The sequence below is a fragment of the Bactrocera oleae genome, chromosome 6 (genome assembly GCF_042242935.1).
Source record: "Bactrocera oleae isolate idBacOlea1 chromosome 6, idBacOlea1, whole genome shotgun sequence".
NCBI lineage: Eukaryota > Metazoa > Arthropoda > Insecta > Diptera > Tephritidae > Bactrocera > Bactrocera oleae.
In genome coordinates this window covers 23,632,430-23,650,651 of record NC_091540.1, presented here as the reverse complement: position 1 = coordinate 23,650,651, position 18,222 = coordinate 23,632,430, and the positions used below count along the sequence as shown (strand labels likewise).

General features: G+C 32.0%; 1 protein-coding gene across 5 annotated transcripts in view; it reads left to right on the top strand.

Annotated features, from left to right (window-relative positions):
* Nucleotides 1–12,920, top strand: part of olf413 (DBH like monooxygenase olf413) — a 237,236-nt gene extending 224,316 nt beyond the window's left edge. For all 5 annotated transcript variants that reach the window (XM_036360265.2, XM_070112116.1, XM_036360264.2 and 2 more), the window contains one exon: nucleotides 1,006–12,920. In XM_036360265.2, the coding sequence (XP_036216158.2) occupies nucleotides 1,006–1,329 (324 nt within the window). In that variant the 3' untranslated portion in view covers nucleotides 1,330–12,920. The remainder of the gene's footprint in view (nucleotides 1–1,005) is intronic.
* The last annotated feature ends 5,302 nt before the right edge of the window (nucleotides 12,921–18,222 follow it).

Sequence of the window (18,222 nt, the reverse complement as noted above, 5' to 3'; positions counted from 1 at the left end):
AGCAAACGACATAAAGAAAATCAATATTTACGTCCACAGACGGCAATTCCAGGTCCCAGGCTATAAGGGCATTCCGGGAAACGAAATATCCGATAAGATTGCCAAATGTGTCATCCCCTTGGCTACCAAACCACTTTAGGGTATACGCAAGTCATTAAAAACGACACACAATTAAATTTCCGAAAGAGCTGACAGACGGATCAGGGTGAAATGGAATACCTTAGGGCATGTAGGATCAGCAAGATCATGTGCAAGGGCACGGAAGGAAAATACGCATGCTTTTTACTCACATGGTCGCGAAAAGACTGCAGGACAGTTGTTGGTCTAGGCCCTGGTCACAATTTACTGGCATCACCACATAGCATTATTAACCATGGCACACCTAGAAAATTCAGGAAAGTAGGAATGGAGTAGCATAATTAGGTATCAAGTGTCTATTATATTTCGCAAAAAGCGTTGACGTCCTGCAAGTGTAAGCTTCAGCTCGTATTAAATTAAACCTCCATTTGGCAATACAAAGGACCTGTGGGTCTATAAATGACCGGTTAGTATAACCTTACCTAATCGGATGTAGTACATCGACATATAAATAGAAACGCATTGCTACCTGTAAATCAAATGAACTTCTTTCTCATCACACATAAATACATATATAAGTTCGACAAGACTTTGAAATTCTTCCTGCACCCTCTTCTTATTTCCTCAACGTACTATAGACACAAATTAAAATTTTTCAGACTACATTTTTTAGACAGGTTTTTTCGAGTTTTACAAATATGACAGCATTTATTGTAACCAATGAAAATATGGTACATACTGCCTCAATCTGAAAAACGAGCAGCATTCGCCACCCTTTTTTTGTATCCAAACGGAAGTATTTTAATTAATGTTGATATTGATTACATTTCCCTTCATTATGTAATACTATTTACTTTTGTTTTTTTGTGGCAAATTTTTACCTTTCTTTTGCCCCACTGAATTTTTTTCTTTTTTTTTTTGTTGCAGGGCTCAGAGTACCTCGAAGGATACAGCATAAACATAACGAAAACCTTTAAGCAGCATCAATACTGTAAGCCAAAGCAACGCTCATTTGTCGCCGAGAGTGTGGAGCAAACGGATCTTGGGCTGCCTGTGCTTCATGAAATGGACAACAATAACATCATTGAAGGAGCAGCACGAAGCAGTCGTAGTTCTGCAGCCACCGAAACGCAAGGATTAAGCAAAGCCGAAGACTGTAGTAAAAGTTTTGTGACAACTTTCTGGTATGCGAGTGCTTTCATTATTCTACAGTGGCACAACCAATGGTCCTTAACTAGAAGCTCATTTTAAGTCTTCGCATTCCAATACTTTTATCTGTCCAGCCCCGCAACGCTGACGTCATTAACTCGTCCTACTATGACGTCCTCCACTCTATCAAATCCTCAATCAGTTATGTAGCTGCATAAATTTCTAATTTGTTACCCTAGTGTGTAGTAAGTTATTGATTATTTTTACAAAAGTTTATTATCGAATTGTAGACTTACGGAAACCATAAGCGTATTACGTAGTTATTATTTAAGTATACTCATAAATACATACATACATATTATATTTAAATAAATAAAATAGCGATAATCATAAAATACGCTAAAACCATAAGCATTAAAAATCGATGAGATTTGAATGGAAAGCAATAATTAGTTATCGAATACTTGTAACTCGATATTATACATTTATACAGTACTCGTATTTAGTGTGTAAAATCGTTACTTTGCATGAAGAATATTAAGATGGTATGGTGCAAATATAAATCTAAATAACCAAATACTTTACATTAGTAATGTTACAGTTTGTGAAAAATATTCGAAATTAGATCGAACTAGAAACTATTTATAGAACGTATTTGACATTAAGTCGAAAACTAATTTGTACGAGTGCATCGCCAGTGCTGACATTGGTCGCAAAATTAAATTTTAATTTTAATTCAAATAATTACAAATTCAAATATTTAATTTATTTTTAAAAAATATATACATTTGGTAAAAAAAAATACCTTTAATTGAAAGGCTGAACAATTAGCAATAACAGCCTTACACACAATGCTTTCAGTCCATTTGTGATTAAATAAAAATATTTATTTTAATTACACAATTTAGGCTTAAATCTCCCATTCAAACTTAGTTAAAGATAAACATATGAAGTTTACGCCAGAGATAACAAGTATCGTTGTTTTACGTACAATTAAAAATTACACAGCACCATGCACTACTGACCACAACATATGAGCTTTTTGTTGCAGGGTATCATTCGTATTGTCAAAGAAAGAATTTGGTGTTAATATTTTGGCAGAAAAAAAAAATTAAGCACACATATAAAAAATTAATAGAATATGGCCAAGGTCGAATTAAGATCGTGATCATACAATAATATTATAAAATTCATTGACAAATTACTCGCCAATTTATTTAACATGATCGTTAATTATATAATAATATTAATAAAGTAATCACTACTTAAAAATCTGATTTCATGTGTATTAGCTGACCTTTAAAAATAAAACGCTCTTAAACCAACTAGTAAGCGGAAATTTTGTTGTCAAGTGCACTAATCCCTTCATTAATGACTGGGAAAAAAACTCCCACACAAAATTGTCCCTCATTGAAAGTTGCATTGGCGATGCCTGAGGACCGAGAAGTTAAAAGCGCATTCTAGGCGAAATGCGCTTCTTACTACTTCAAGTCAATATCTGTGATTTTGTGCAATCTTTGAATTAATTTTTAAACTTTGAGAAATAGTATGAGCTCTTACGACTGATGTCGCATAGTTCTCTGCATATTACGAAACAGAAAGCTAGTATAATACTTGTATTTCTTTTACTTTTTCACATCATTTCCGGAAATGACGTTCAAAATCAATATAGCTATTTATAAATTTCCGAATACTGAATGATGAGTAGGAGAACTAAGAAGAGATATTTTTTTTTCATTTTGTGGGGATCCCCAAATGTGGCGGCCATGTCGGTCTTGCACTTAATCCGGCTCTGAATAAGGCAAAAGTTTTGTGAGGAAATAAGCGGAACTGGTAAACTAGATAATATATATACCTACAAGTGCAAACAAAATTTTGTGACCTTTTTAACCCCGCGACATTTCTGGATCATATGGCATGATACTGCACTCACCAGTTTGAGACCTACATATAATGCGTTGTTATACCAACGTCGTAGGAAGACATCCCTTAAGAATATCTTAGCTATTACTAGAATACGAATTGATGTTACGAAACTCTCTCCTGCTTCTTGCAAACGCTGATTAAGTTGGTAGCAATGGAGATTAGGAAACTTTGAACAGCTGATATCGGAAAAAGTGACCAAAGTAATGTAAAAAAATATCAAGGAACGACACAGATAATACCGCATTTTGTGCAACAAAAGTTTTTTAGTTATTCTTTACGAAATATTTGTACATTTCTCATAAAATCGTGATAAATATTTAAATTTTAAGTTGTTTTGTTTCTTCGTATTAATATTTCTAAATTTAAATATAATTATATTTCGTTAAATAAATTAACGTTAAATTATTTCGTTAAAATAGGTGACCTTTGAAAGCTCTCTTACTAATCAAAGAAGTTCTTATAATATCACCCTTGTATTTTTTATGAAATTACAACAATTTAACAAGATTTTTTTGGTAGCTTCGCTAATGAAAATTTACACTGACGACAGTTGTAACTTTTTGGCACAAAACACCATGATAAAAATAATCTCATTTAAGGTCAAATCGCAAAGTTTGGCTGTTCTAGTGCCTCTTTGAATCAAAAAAAATCAGTTAGTATTCTGTGGCACTTGCAGTAGATAATGGCGGCCATACTAGCGAAGTTTCAAACGCTAATTTAAACAAATACCCAAACCAATTGAAATTTTTATTTAGTTCAAAACGAAAATGCTAAGCCTTAAAAGGACGTTGAAATTTAATATAATATTTGAATTTTAAAAAATTAAGAATAAATAAATTGGACAAAGAGGCCATTTGGACATAGAGGCCACCAAATCCGACCTAAAGTATTCAATACTAACGCGCATATACCTATTGAAAATAATAATAAATAAAAGCTAATATACTTAGTATGAAAATCATAATAGTAGTAGATATTGTAGTGAGGTGTTTAGTAGTGAAAATCAATGTGAGTATTTTGAGCAAACTATTGTATTTATAAATATATGGAAATTATAGTTAATACAAACGTATGTGCATACATTTATTGATATATTATGCATAGTACATACATATATACTTAAAATATTGCCGTCATAAAAATACACTTTCACGCAGACGTAGTAGTGTAGTCTATAGTAAAGTTAGAAAACTATCGTAATAATTTTTTATACCAAAAACCGAGTCTTTGGACGAATAAAATGAAAAAAGAAATTAAAATAACATAAATTTTAAGAGAGTCATAATGGATATGCAATGAAAACACAAAACAATCAAAACTGTTGAAAAAATAAGCGTACATATATATAAGTATTTATATACACAGGTATAAATGTACCATATGTTACATATTACTGATATACATGTCACTACGTACATACAAACTACTTGTTAGTCCTATTAAATCAAACTTGAAATATGTGAACTATGAGTCGAACTGGAAAGAGTAAGAGTAAGGGAAACTTAATACACAAAGAACCTATTAGGAAAACTATATAAATAAGTTAAAGTGTAGAAACTTACGATGAAAAGCGAAATGACATATGAAACCTTAATATACCTGCAAGTTGATTGAATTTATTGGTTTTATCCCTATTTACAAATATGTATACTTACTAAAATTTAGCTTGAAAAGCTTAAAGTTTTATGTTCCTTTACTTTACTTCAAATTTATTTAGATATTTGCATTATTGCAGCTTGGTGCAGTTTTTGGGTGCAAAAACCGCGAGATGTTACAAATGTACTTGTAGCGTATGTGTAAGAACTACTAGGTGTAAGCATATGGACGCAGAATCGAGCTGAAATATTTTTTATACCACATACAAAAATACTATTTACGATAGAGTAAAAAATACTAAAATGCATATATACATACACTACATGATATGAAGTAGGTATATTTTAAAAGTCGTTACACTTTTCCCCACTTAATCCACTGATACTAAAAGACATAGAAATTCGGTTGAGTATTTAATGTTTTGATTCATAATTTAGTCAAAAGTAATTCTGCCCAAAATTAAAAAAGGAAATATAATATATAAGATTATATATAATATAAACGTTTTTCAGAGCAGTTAACAGAAAATTAAAATATAAATATTATATTTTAAAATACATTGATTTTGATGTGTTCCAGTAATTAAACCGATATTATTATCAACTAATAGAGTACAACTTATTATTTGAAACATAATTGAAATCATTAGTAATATTTGGTTTTTACACCATTTCCAATTTCCAAGTTTAAGGGGCTAAGTGTAATCAGAGACATGAAAAAATTACAATTTTTAATACTTTTTTTGCTAATAAATTATTTTATTTTAAAGTAAAAAGCATATCATCACTAAATAAGGTTTAGACTTGACTTGACATGAATTTGAAAAAAAAAAAATTAATAATTTGAAAACAATGGTTGTTTGTGCTGATCCAATTCCAGCCGAAACTCTTTGCGTCGACCACCACTAATTCTTTGAAATTCCTCTAAATTCAATCCAACAAAAAAAAATTGTTTTATTAATAGATAATCTAGTGTCTTATCGAACGTTTTTTGTAAATTAACAAAACGGCGGTTTCATTAAAATTGTTTCCAGATTTTCAGGAAAAACCAACAGTTATTTGTTTATAAAAAATTAAAATTAAAAAGAAAAAAATCCTTGGATCAGGCACTAGTATTTCATGTATACCTTTTTCTTGAAATCTATCGATCGGTGTTCGAGCTACAGTACTCACCAGTTCAAAAAACATAGTTTTGAGTAAAACACATTTGAAGTTTTACACTCTAGGATGCTCCGGAGAACCATTCGCTATTTATCGAACAACTCGAAAAGTGTTTGTCGGATTGACTTAAAATATTTCATACTTAAACAAATGCAAAACATCGACTTTTTGAAAATTCTGACTATCCCTAACCCCATTTTGCTAAACAGCCTTAATCTGGATTATTGTATGGTTACCCTCCTAAATATATATATATATATATACTTGTATTAATTACAATTTTAAATAATTTTTTACATTTGTTGGATCGGCCTCAAACTTTAGAACATTAAAAATCTCCCGTATCTTAATGAGTCTGGCAACGCAGTGTTATCATTAAATTATTGAACAAGAATCTTGTGTTCTTTGAAGAGTTTCAAAATGACAAAGTTTCAACGGGTTATAATTTAGAATTCAAAATATATCAAAATCTTATAACAAAAATTATTAAAATTAGACTGCTTATAAAGTGGAGGAAAGTGTTATGGCTACATTTAGTAATGCAGAAAATAGATAGTACTAAAAGTAATCTAAGAATTGAAAAAAAGGTTTGAAAAATGTACTTGCTACGAAAAATTCGTTATGTGTTGAATGATTGATGAATTGATGAACTATTGTTATATTTATTTACATGTAGTATTTCTAACTATAAATAAATCTTCTTACACTAAATATTGTATTCATAGCTGAACCTACCTATTAACCTTACTAACTAAAATTTGTGGTACGTATCAATCAACTTTCTGCAACAAAATGTTACCAATGCAAAAAGAATGAAAGCCTAAGCAATTCCTAACGACTTATTGATATTATTAGAAAACACAACTTAAATGTGTGTTAAAAATCTGAAAACAAAGCAATAAGTTTGATTTTGTAATAGTACAGTAAAAGTAATCTAAGAAACGCGGATGTGCAGTAAAAAAATGGTTAATCGAAATATATAATATAACTATTTAAATGTAATGTTTATTTACATACATACATAACTACATTACATATAGAAGAAATAATATGAGTGCATAAATGTCGTTAACAAACATAATTAAAATAAGAATCGTAGTTGAAAAGAAATTGTATTGAAATAAATTGAAAAAGAAGAAAAAACAAACAAAATCAGAAATACAAATACATACATACCTTATACAAATTTAACGATTGACAAACGTAGTCGTGACGTGTTAGCATTAGTAGTAGTGTAGACCGCCATATACTCATCGATGTTTGTGAATACCGAATATCCGAATATCAACACACCACCTCAACCGCCCCTTCTAGCTATGAAAAACCTAAAAAAATATGTGTAATCATAACAAACGCGTTGATACCCATACTTATACCACATACACAAATAATAATTAACTAGATATTCATACCGAACGTTCCTTATGTATATTTCTATTCCGTCTTCATTACCATATCTTTGGGATTTTTTTAACCATTATATGGGTATTCTGGATGCCTTCAAATTATCTACAGCTTATTCAAAAGTATAAGCTACAGAAAATTTAAATCTAAAAAGGTGGGTTTTTAGACAAGTGGTTTTCATGAAGAAATAACACGGAAGCCAAGAATTTAGTTGTATTATAAAAATAAGGATTTGCCATTATGTTTTAAAAATGGTTTCAGGCAAGTGACCACCGCAGCTGACCCAATTTTCGAAAACTTTTTGCAGCAATTGGGCCTTCTCTCCCAAGAAGTCAATCGTCTCGGGCTTATATGCGTAGGCAAGCGACAGCCCAAGTCAGCAGAAGTTTCCAATAACTTAATTGTTTCGTTCGCTATGCCATAACGCTGTCTTGTTCAAACCAAACGCCATATCAACATCCTTCAATTCAGGCACGAAAAAGTCATTAATCATGGCTCTATAGTGTTCCTCATTGACTATAACATTATGACCGTCTTCATTTTTAAAGAAATATGGACCAATGATTCCCTCTGCCTGTAGAGCACACCAAATAGTGACTTTATAAAAACGTTACTTCGTCTCAACAATGGTTTGTAAATTATCAACACTCCATTTGCGACAAGAATGATAGAATATAAGGTTACGACAATAATTTACCGTTGCTTTTTTCGGTTTAGGCTCTGACAATTGTTACAAAAACAAACTGCACTATACCGACTTGTTGTGACGTAATTCTCTTGAGTTGAGAAGAAGAAGCATAGAACAGCGTAAATTGTACACATAAACGTTAACACTTTTGATAATTCGTGAAATGGACTTAATTTATTAGTTCATAGTGAAAAAGATCTTACTGAAATGAATAGAATAATGCTGCGAGAAAATATTTGGCTCATTTTCAAATAAATACATTTCTATATTGACAACATAATTGCTAATTAAATAAATGGATAAAAGGGATTGTGATTGCGAAGGTTGTATTTATTTCAATTTATAAGTACAAAATATATTAGTTTGAAAAATGAAGTGTGTAGTGGCAAGTTGCAATAACTATTATGCAAATAAACTATTATAAACGAGTTTTTTCATTTTTTCTTCGGTTATAAAAGTAGCAAACAAATTTTAAATATTTTTATAATAGACATTTATTTCATAATCATAATAATTACAATTTCAGAATCCTTTCACTATAATTTCATTTAAATAAATCGGAACTATTATTAATATTTGTATGTATATGTTTGTGTATAATGTAAGAAACTATTGCTGGATACATCGCAATCGTAATCATTAATTTAATTGGCAATTATTTTGTCGATAGATAAAAGTATTTATTTAAAAACAACCAAAATATTGTCTCATAACATTATTCCATTCATATCAGTAAGATTTTTTCACTCTAAACTTTTAAATTAAATCTATTTCACGAAATAACAAAAGTGTATACGTTTTTGTTTACAATTTACATGCTGTTTTATGCTTCTTCTTCACAACTCAAAAGAATTACGTCACAATATGGCGGTTGGCGTAATCTTGTATTCTATAATTCTTTCCATTGTGACAGTTTTGTTTATTAATGTACCCATTCAACCAAAAGTGAGCTTCATAACTGAACAAATCTAATGAAATCAACGGAAATCATAACGAAATCATTATCTTGATGGTCGTTCGGCTTCAATTCTCGTACGAGTTGGATTTTGTAAGCCCACAAACTAAGATCCTTCCGCAAAATCCTTCATAAAGTGGATGGGCACAGCTCCACTACGCATTATTCGCTAGAGTAAAAGTGATGAGAAACCGATCCATGATTGCTTGAATTACCGGTTCTACTGAGCGATTATGTCGACCGAACATTGGACGCAGCGGCGATGCGTCCCGTCAACAGGACCATTATTTTGGTAATAAATTTGCACGATATTCACGCACGATTTTGGCTTTCAATGTCAAAAGAAACTGCTTTGCTCGAGTTATTGGCCGAATTTTTTTCTTAAAGTGGTTATTACTGGATCCGACGATACTAACAATAAGCGCAAAAGATCCTCTATTTTGTTAGATTGCAAATTTTTTCGAGTACGATTTAGGCGACATTTTTTTAAATTTTTGTTTCGGACTTCTAAAGCTTTTTCCGACATCATTTCGATTGGAAGTAGTACATTTTCGATGATCAATAGCTCCGTCCAATATCTCGAGCACTGAGGAAAGCATGGAGAACCATGGAAATTCTGTAACAAAAATCCGTGTAGTAGTAGTTCGAAAGCATAATTGCGACATCTATGAATGTCTATTGTATATATAGAAGACATACAGCGCAGAATCAATGAAAACCTTTCTAAACCTAAATGTCCACTATTAGTGAAGACAATATATAATTTTCGAAAAACCGTCGAGCAGTATTCCCACTATTGGTGTTGCCAGAACCTTGCATTGGAATATCTACCAACAATGCCATTTCAACCCTAAATCTACCATTATTGAATAGCGGATTTTCGTTGATCGACTATGCTTTTATCTAAACCCCGTACTTGCCACCTTTTAATGGGTAGCCGATAACCTATTTGTGACACACATTCAAAGCAGCGAGTCCAACTATGTAAAGTAGATAGTCCGAATTTGAGTAAGTCATTGTGTCTTGCCAAATTGTTAATACCATCTATGTTATTCATTAATTTAGACGTAGCCTTACAAATACCGCATGCTTGTGAAGACGATTCAACAATTATACTAAACACTCTTCCATCGATCATCGTAAGCACCAACTTGGTGTCAGCTTGAAAGCTGCTCAATCTCGTAGGCACAATTTGAAAAATCTGCACTTGTATATTCTCTCTCTCGGCTCTTACCAATTCAGTAGACTCTGTTGCAAACATTATTTTAAGGGGTCTAAAATAAAGAGTCGATGATGGGCGAGGATTTCACCAAAGAATGCCATTTTCACATATAAAGGCGCAATACATAATAAAAAGCACATGTTCATCTGCTATTTTATTTGTGGATCGATGGAACCTCTGCCATAGGTTGCGTGTTCAGAACTCCCATCGCAACCCTATTTTGACAAAAACGTCAAATTTTCATATTTGTCATCATACAATGAGATTTAGCTAAACACAAATTAACAGTTCAAGTTATCGTATGATTTAACATATCTTGCAATGGAACTTCTGCATAACATTCGTCCGATCTTCTTGAGTCCAGATAACACATCTTCTCAAGATATTGGCATTTCGCGCCTTGCCACCTAAAGGTTGCAAAAGTTTAAATGACATTTTGGTTAATAAACAATGACCAAAGCCTCCTCTGGAGTATATTTAATTAGTATCTGTTCAGTAACATTCAGACTTTTTTTTATTTTTTTAGATGCTTCTGGATTTGTGGCTGCCATTTAAGCAATATTAGATGCACTGCTTTTTCCAGAATTGTAAAGGCTTACAGTAGTTGCTTTCATAAGCTCTGCACAAGAGTTGGCTTCTACTAGATACCTTTAACCATTGGTAATTTGGGTGGCAATTAGTATAACACTTTTGCTTTCGGTTTTAATCCAAGTCTATTGTCTTCATTCAGAAGAACCAAATGTTCAGTTAACCAAACCGCGTTTTTGCACTCAAATCGCTTCGTATCCCTGTTACATTGTCTCCATCTTTCAAAAATCCTTTTACAAAAATGTTTAACTTTACCAACAATAGAATTCAACTCCTCTTCAAAACATTTCGATTTGTCAATAATATTCTCAAAAATGTACTGAGCCAGTGTAAAATTCTTCTTCGTGGCGTCTGTTTCCCCATGCCATACTGCAAAAAGTGTTTGTTTGCAGACCGACATGATTGCTGAAAATATCCCCCACATAGTTTAACACCGCTATAAATATTTTGCCGTCCAAGACCTGCCTCCCAAAGTTTTACTCTACAGAAGCGGAAATTTGCTTACAAAAAGGGTACGACAAACATTGATGGTTTCAAGCACAAATTATGAACACAACATGTATTCACAGGTCATAAAACATTTATTTTCTTTTAATACATACCTTGAGTTTAACGAAAATGGGAAAATAGATTCAAAACAGGTGAATTCCGAAAAAATGTCGAAATGTAATAACAAGTGGAAAATGTTGTGCTACCATATGTTAACTTTGAGAGCTAACAGCTGATTTATTTAATCACATTTATCGGTTTTGATATTATATATTTGATAAATTAATATTTGACCATCGGTAGGAAAAAAAAATATTGATAAATTTTAACAGTTGAAAATTGGCTTAATCTTAAGCTGGAATAGTCAAATCGGCCACTGTGCGGAGATGCGCCGAGCGAACCGAACAATTATTTTTGTAATAAATTTGCACGATATATAAACGTTGTTCCGAAGTAAGTCTGTCCATTATGAAATGGCAAACCAAACAGAGTATAAATTAACTAACAGCTGTCAAAAGGACCTACCCCGAAAAACCCAGAAAGTATTGCTTCATTGAAAACCAGACGTCTAAAAAACACTCTTTAATATAGTTTAAAAAATTGTTTATTGCACCCGTCAGTCCCGGTCAAGCATGGAAACAGTAAAAGCTTCTAGAATTAACATGCTTCCTCTATGAAACTGTAGCATCCTTGCTTTTTGAATTCGGTCCCTTGAAAGGATTACTATGTATCTTAGTTACATACATACATGCATACACTTGATGCATAATTATATACATATACACATACTTATGTAGTTTTGTACAAAAAAATAAATAATACCCATCCATACATAAATATGTACTCATAAATGTTAGATGCCGCACGTATGTAGAACGAACACCTACAACAAACAATAATACAATAATAAATTGACACAAATTCGAAAATATTCGAAAGTACCGTAACGCACTTTTATAACTATACTGCAAGACTACATTTTTTTAAGGAGTCTGTGAAAATTTATATTACGAATTCCGGTACGAATTGATTTGATTTGATTTAGCGATGAAAATATACTTAACATTAATATATTTGTTTCAAACTCATTGGAAAACTCAATAGCTGTCCCTAAGGGGCGTGTTAAGAATTTATTCTTTACTCACTTTACTTTTGAGATTTTTACATAACAAATATATTAAATGTATAACATGCATGGTTTAAATCTTACAAACCACAATAACTAATAGAAAATATTCACTACAACTTTAAGTATGTTCTATCAATATGTACGTACAATATGCATGTACTTCCTGGACAATTTTGTGCTGTTTACAAGTAGGCGATAAATTCACGAGTTAGTTGTTCATATCCAAATATCAAGTGAATCATTTCAACAACTTTTTTTTTTAATCCCGTTTTTGGAATCCTTCGGTCCGATATTTGGGATTATAATTCAAATACGGGATTGAAAAAAAATGTAATCCCAAATACGCGTTAAAAAATATTTTTAAAAATTTTAATCGCAAACATATAGACTAACTTTTAATTAAAAATATTCTTGTTCCTGACCCACACTATATTTTCAGGATATGTCTGGATTACTGGTTTTATTATTTTGAATAAATTATTGTAGAATGTATTCACGACAAAAATAAATTAACTGAACAGTATTGCGAAAGCAAATATACTAGTACTTTATTCCAGTTAACTCAATTGTATACGTAAGAAGAAAGGTAAGTACAAAGAGACAGCTAATTCAAAAAATAAACAAGACAAGTGAACTGAGTAGAACGAAGAAGAAAAGTGAACGCCCGGATTATCAATATTATAGTTCTCGTGTATACATAATATGGTTCAATTATTTTGACCCTTTTTATTCACTACAAGCAATATTATTCCAGACCTGAATAAGGGGAACATATAATTAAATATCTTCATCTTTTTGACAAACCAATTTTTAGTTTTATTTTCTATATCCTTACAATGTACATTTGATTTGCTGATGTTGCTACATAGTATAATAGTTTTGTACATTAATCCTTAAACCTATCGAAATCGATATATAGTTATATGTAAATAAATGATCAGAATGATAAGACGAGTTAAATTTTACTTGTCCGTCCGTCCGTGCAAACGATAACTTCAGTAAAAATTGAGATATCACAATGAAACTTAATAAACTTGGTTCCAAATTAAGACACAAAAATTTTGACGCCAAAGTGAGGGGCCATTTTCAAAAAGTGGACGACCCTAATAGGTTTAATGTACATATCTCTTAACCCATACGAGCTATATCAGCAAATCTGGCTGAGGGGGAAATTTTTGACATTTTAGGAGTATCAAAGGAAGCGATGAAAAAATTGGAAGATGGGAGTGGCACCACCCACTTTTAACTTAAAACCGATATATTTTAGGAAATTTAGTGTGTAACATTATGTTTGAATCCCTATGTTACAGTGCAAAAATTAACGAAATCGCACTACAACCCCGCCAACTTCCCGTCTATCACAATTTTGATTTCTATCTAAGCCTTTCACTTTATAGTACAAGTATATACATCAAGCGCTAACGAATATTGGAATAAAACTTTCCACAAATACTTCCTTTAAGGTAGGCCACTTCTTCATTGAAGACATCAAAGTTAATCATAACTTTTCAATTCCCCCAATACCAAATATGTTCACCTCAGTTTTAATAATAAACCCAACGATTACCCTCCTCCCGCCCAACCGACGCGAGGGGCGCAATCCGCATACGTGCGGAATTAGCCGAGTCAGAAAAGGCAAGAGAGTTTTTAAGTGTTGAGATCTAAAACTGCTCAGCTACAGAAACAAAAATTTCAACAGCTAAGATCTAAAGTTACAATATAATAAATTGTTACATTTTCATTTATTAAGAGAAAACAATAAAGTCTTTTTAATTTTGAAAAGTGAGTCAGATAAGTCAAATGTGCTGGAATGAGAATTAAAATCATGACATATACGGCGGAATGGCTCGTTTAGTTCAAAATTTGATCTACAGGATTTTAGCAGTAAAGGTCTAAACTGCCTCGAAAGGCGAACCGGGATATTAAATTTAATTTCAGACAGGAGAAAAGAACTGCAAACAGTTCCATTCAAAAGTTTCACTAAGAATATTATGCCAAGCATTTCCCTACGACTAGAAAGTGTAGGTAGATTTATAAGTTTTAAACGACTAGTGTATGGAGGTAGACTTACCCTAGCATCCCATCGGAAATGCGCTAAGGCGAAAAGTAAAAATTGTTTTTGAACCGACTCTAACTTGTCAGAATGGATTTGGTAGCTAGGGTTCCATACCACAGAGCCATATTCCAATATAGGTCTAACCAAAGTTGTATAAAGTGTTTTAGTAATATACGGATCTCTAAATTCTTTAGACCAACGTTTAACAAAACTGAGGACAGCTTTTGCTTTCAAGACCATGGTATCAATATGAAGACTGAAATTAAGCTTAGGGTCCATATAAACTCCCAAATCAACATAGTTTAAAACTTGCTCTAGAATATGGTATTTTATTACATAAGAAGAGGGGTGCACAGATCTACGAGAAAAGCACATCGTCTTACATTTATTGAGCTTCAATGGCAAATCATTTCTATCACACCATGCAACCAAATTGTTTAAGTCTGTTTGCAACAGACACCTTTCCTCAGTTGAAGTGTATGATTTAAAAGCTTTACATCGTCAGCGTATAATAAAATTTTTGAGAATTCTATTACTGAAGAGATATCGTTAGTAAACAACAAGAACAGAATCGGGCCAAGATGACTACCTTGCGGAACACCAGAAGAAACATTAATTGTATCTGAAGGTGTATCCTCAAATATCACTCGTTGTGTTCTATTATAAAGATAGGAAGATACCCATTGAAGGAATCTTGGCTGAAAGCCCAGCAGATCAAGTTTATGTATGAGAATCGAGATATTTACTTTATCGAAAGCTTTGCTAAAGTCTGTGTATATAACATCCGTATGCTTTTGTTCCCTAAAACCCAATGATACATGGTTTACAAATTCAAGTAAGTTGGATATAGTCGAGTTCCCTTTACGAAATCCATGCTAAGATGAGGAAATTAACGGAGAAATCGAAAAGGTTATATGGTCAGTGATGATAGCTTCAAAAAGTTTAGGTATAACTGATAGTTTTGCGATACCTCTATAGTTTTCAATGTTGGATCTAAATCCACTTTTATGCAAAGGGATTATAAATGACTGTTTCCATATTGAAGGAAATATACCGTGTTTAAGAGAGGAATTAAATATCCTTGTCAAAGGCAAGTAAATATATTTGGCACTATTTTTAAGGAAGCATGAGGGTATCATGTCTGGGCCATAACTAAAAGATGGTTTTAACTTATTTAAATTAAAAAGGACGTCTTCTTCAGAAATAACTGGAGCGTTAATTAAAATTTTCGAACACAGCACTTGCTGATAAGAAAAAGTTTTGGAAGAATTATTACAGTAGTTTGACTTGAAAAATTCTGCAAACATATTGGATATAATATCATTGTCACTTGAAATGATAGATTTGTATTTCATTGCGGACGGAAATTTGGAAATCCTGCGTTTGGAGTTGACGAAATCATAAAACGATTTTGGATTACTTACAATATTTTTTTTAACTTTATTTAAGTAATTATTATAACATTTTTTGTTTAGGTCAAAATATTGTCGACGCAGTAGCGAATATTTAGAATAGTCGACAAGTGAACCGGTTTTTTTTAAATGTTTAAAGGCTCGAGTTTTTCTGTTTTTCAATTTATATAACTCTTTCGAAAACCACGGACTTATACTTTTGTTTTTGTTAACAATTACTATTGGAACATACTTTTCAAATAATTTCATAATAGTGTTATTAAAATGAGAAACACTCAATTCAATGTCACCATTATAATTAGGCCATGTTATTGTAGAAAGTTCTGTATTTAATTTTTTTAAATTAGCTTTTGCAAAGTTAAACCGAGTACAGAAGCAAGTTTGATGATTATTATCCCGTACAATGCCTGAGATTTCGACAGATATTTCCAAAGCAGGATGGTATGAGTCCTCTGGTAGAACAAGAGGATTACTCTGAATAACGGAACACTTTGCAGAGGTATCAACGTATACTAAATCTAAGCATTTACCAAATTTATTCGGAATCAAATTAATTTGGTTCAGACCCAACTCGGACATTTTTTCGAAAAACTCATTAAAACATGACCGATTGCAAATCGGCACGATATAGTCATCGAAAGGTTTCCACGAAGCACACGGTAAATTGAAATCACCTAATACAATTATTGAATCTGCATTATTTGCCATCGAGGTAGCACTATTTATTAAAGAAGCATGCTGCATGTATACAGATAAGTCCGAATGGGGTGGTATATAAGATAGGGTTAAATAAATAAAGCAACTATTAACGTATACTCTAATACATTTAAATTCAAATGAGTCGGCCCCTGGAACAAGAATATTTTCAGATGGGATAGAGGAATGCACGGCAAATAGAACACCTCCACCGATTCTGTTCGCTGAATTCGCTGTTTAAAATCTCATTATCAAAAATGTGAGGTTTTAACCAAGTTTCTGTAAATCCAATTATATGGAAATTAAAATTGGAACTGTTCCAAGTTTCTGTAAATCCAATTATATGGAAATTAAAATTGGAACTGTTCAAATACAAGTCAGTTAATTTTGTATTAAGACCTCTAACATTTTGATAATAAATGCTTAGCGAATTTCTACCAATCAGTTTTTTATATCGGTGGTTGCTTTTGGTAATTTAACACTGTTTTCCTCAGTTTGACTTCTAAGTTTAGGTTAAAATTCGCGTACAAAAGTCCCAGATGGCCAGAATGAACTATCTAAGATCTTTTTGAATGTTTCAAGAGATACGTCTATTTTAAACGATGATATACTTCTATCATAATTGAAGTTAAATTTACGTATATTGATATCATCGATTTTTAAACGTGACGAAATGTAAGATTTAATGTCCTCCACCAAGGTATGTTTGGCAAGTCTAGAAATAAATATAGACTTTTTAGGTGGAATAACTATCAAGTTATTAACTGATGCTACTAAGTTAATAGGGGGAGCCTCTGGAATTGTGAGACACTTATTACCATTAGATAGAGCTTTTGGGGAATTGAGCTCTTTGGAAGTTGACGGCTTATCACCTTGAGGGCAAGGAGAAGAGAGATTTATTAGGTCATTGGGAGGAGACGTTCTTTTCTAAACAGAAGAACTAAGTGTTACTTCATCGGAAGGACGTTTACCTTAGGAGCAGGTTTAGAGGATTCGTGAGAATCATTCAGGCACTTAAAAGATTTGAACAATTTTTCATAGTGCCTAAATTTTTCAGTGAGGGTTACAAGATCACGACCGATTTCGTTAAAGCCATTGCGTGTCTCCCTATAAACCTTAAATAGATCGATTTCAATAGATCTACAATTTAAACAGGACCAACGCAATCCCTTACAGTCGATAATAGAATCTAAGATTCTACCAGTCAGTCCAGCACATTTAATATGGGCAAGCCCATCACAAATCCAGCATGAAACGTAGCGATCTGACTCGCCTTTAATGTTACAATTGGGGAAGTTACAAGACATAATAAACCACAAGAATGAAGATCAAATAAAAGAGTAGGTAGAACAAAATTTAATAAATAAATAATAAATTAGTGTGTTAATAAAATATTAATAATAATAAATTCAATTAAGAACAATTTTTTTTTTTTTTTTTTTTTATCAAAGTTTAAAACCAAGACAATTTGAAGAAGCAATATAGCGAGCAGTTTTAGAAGCACTGTAACAAATAAAAAGCTAAACGCAACACAGCTGTGAATAAAGAAGTAAATAAGATAAACAAAGTGAGAAAATAGAAATAAAATAAAACAAAATGAAAGAAAGGCTGACTCGGCACCAAAAATTGGAAAGTTTAAACTTTTTAATACTTTTTAATACCGCACAAAACAGA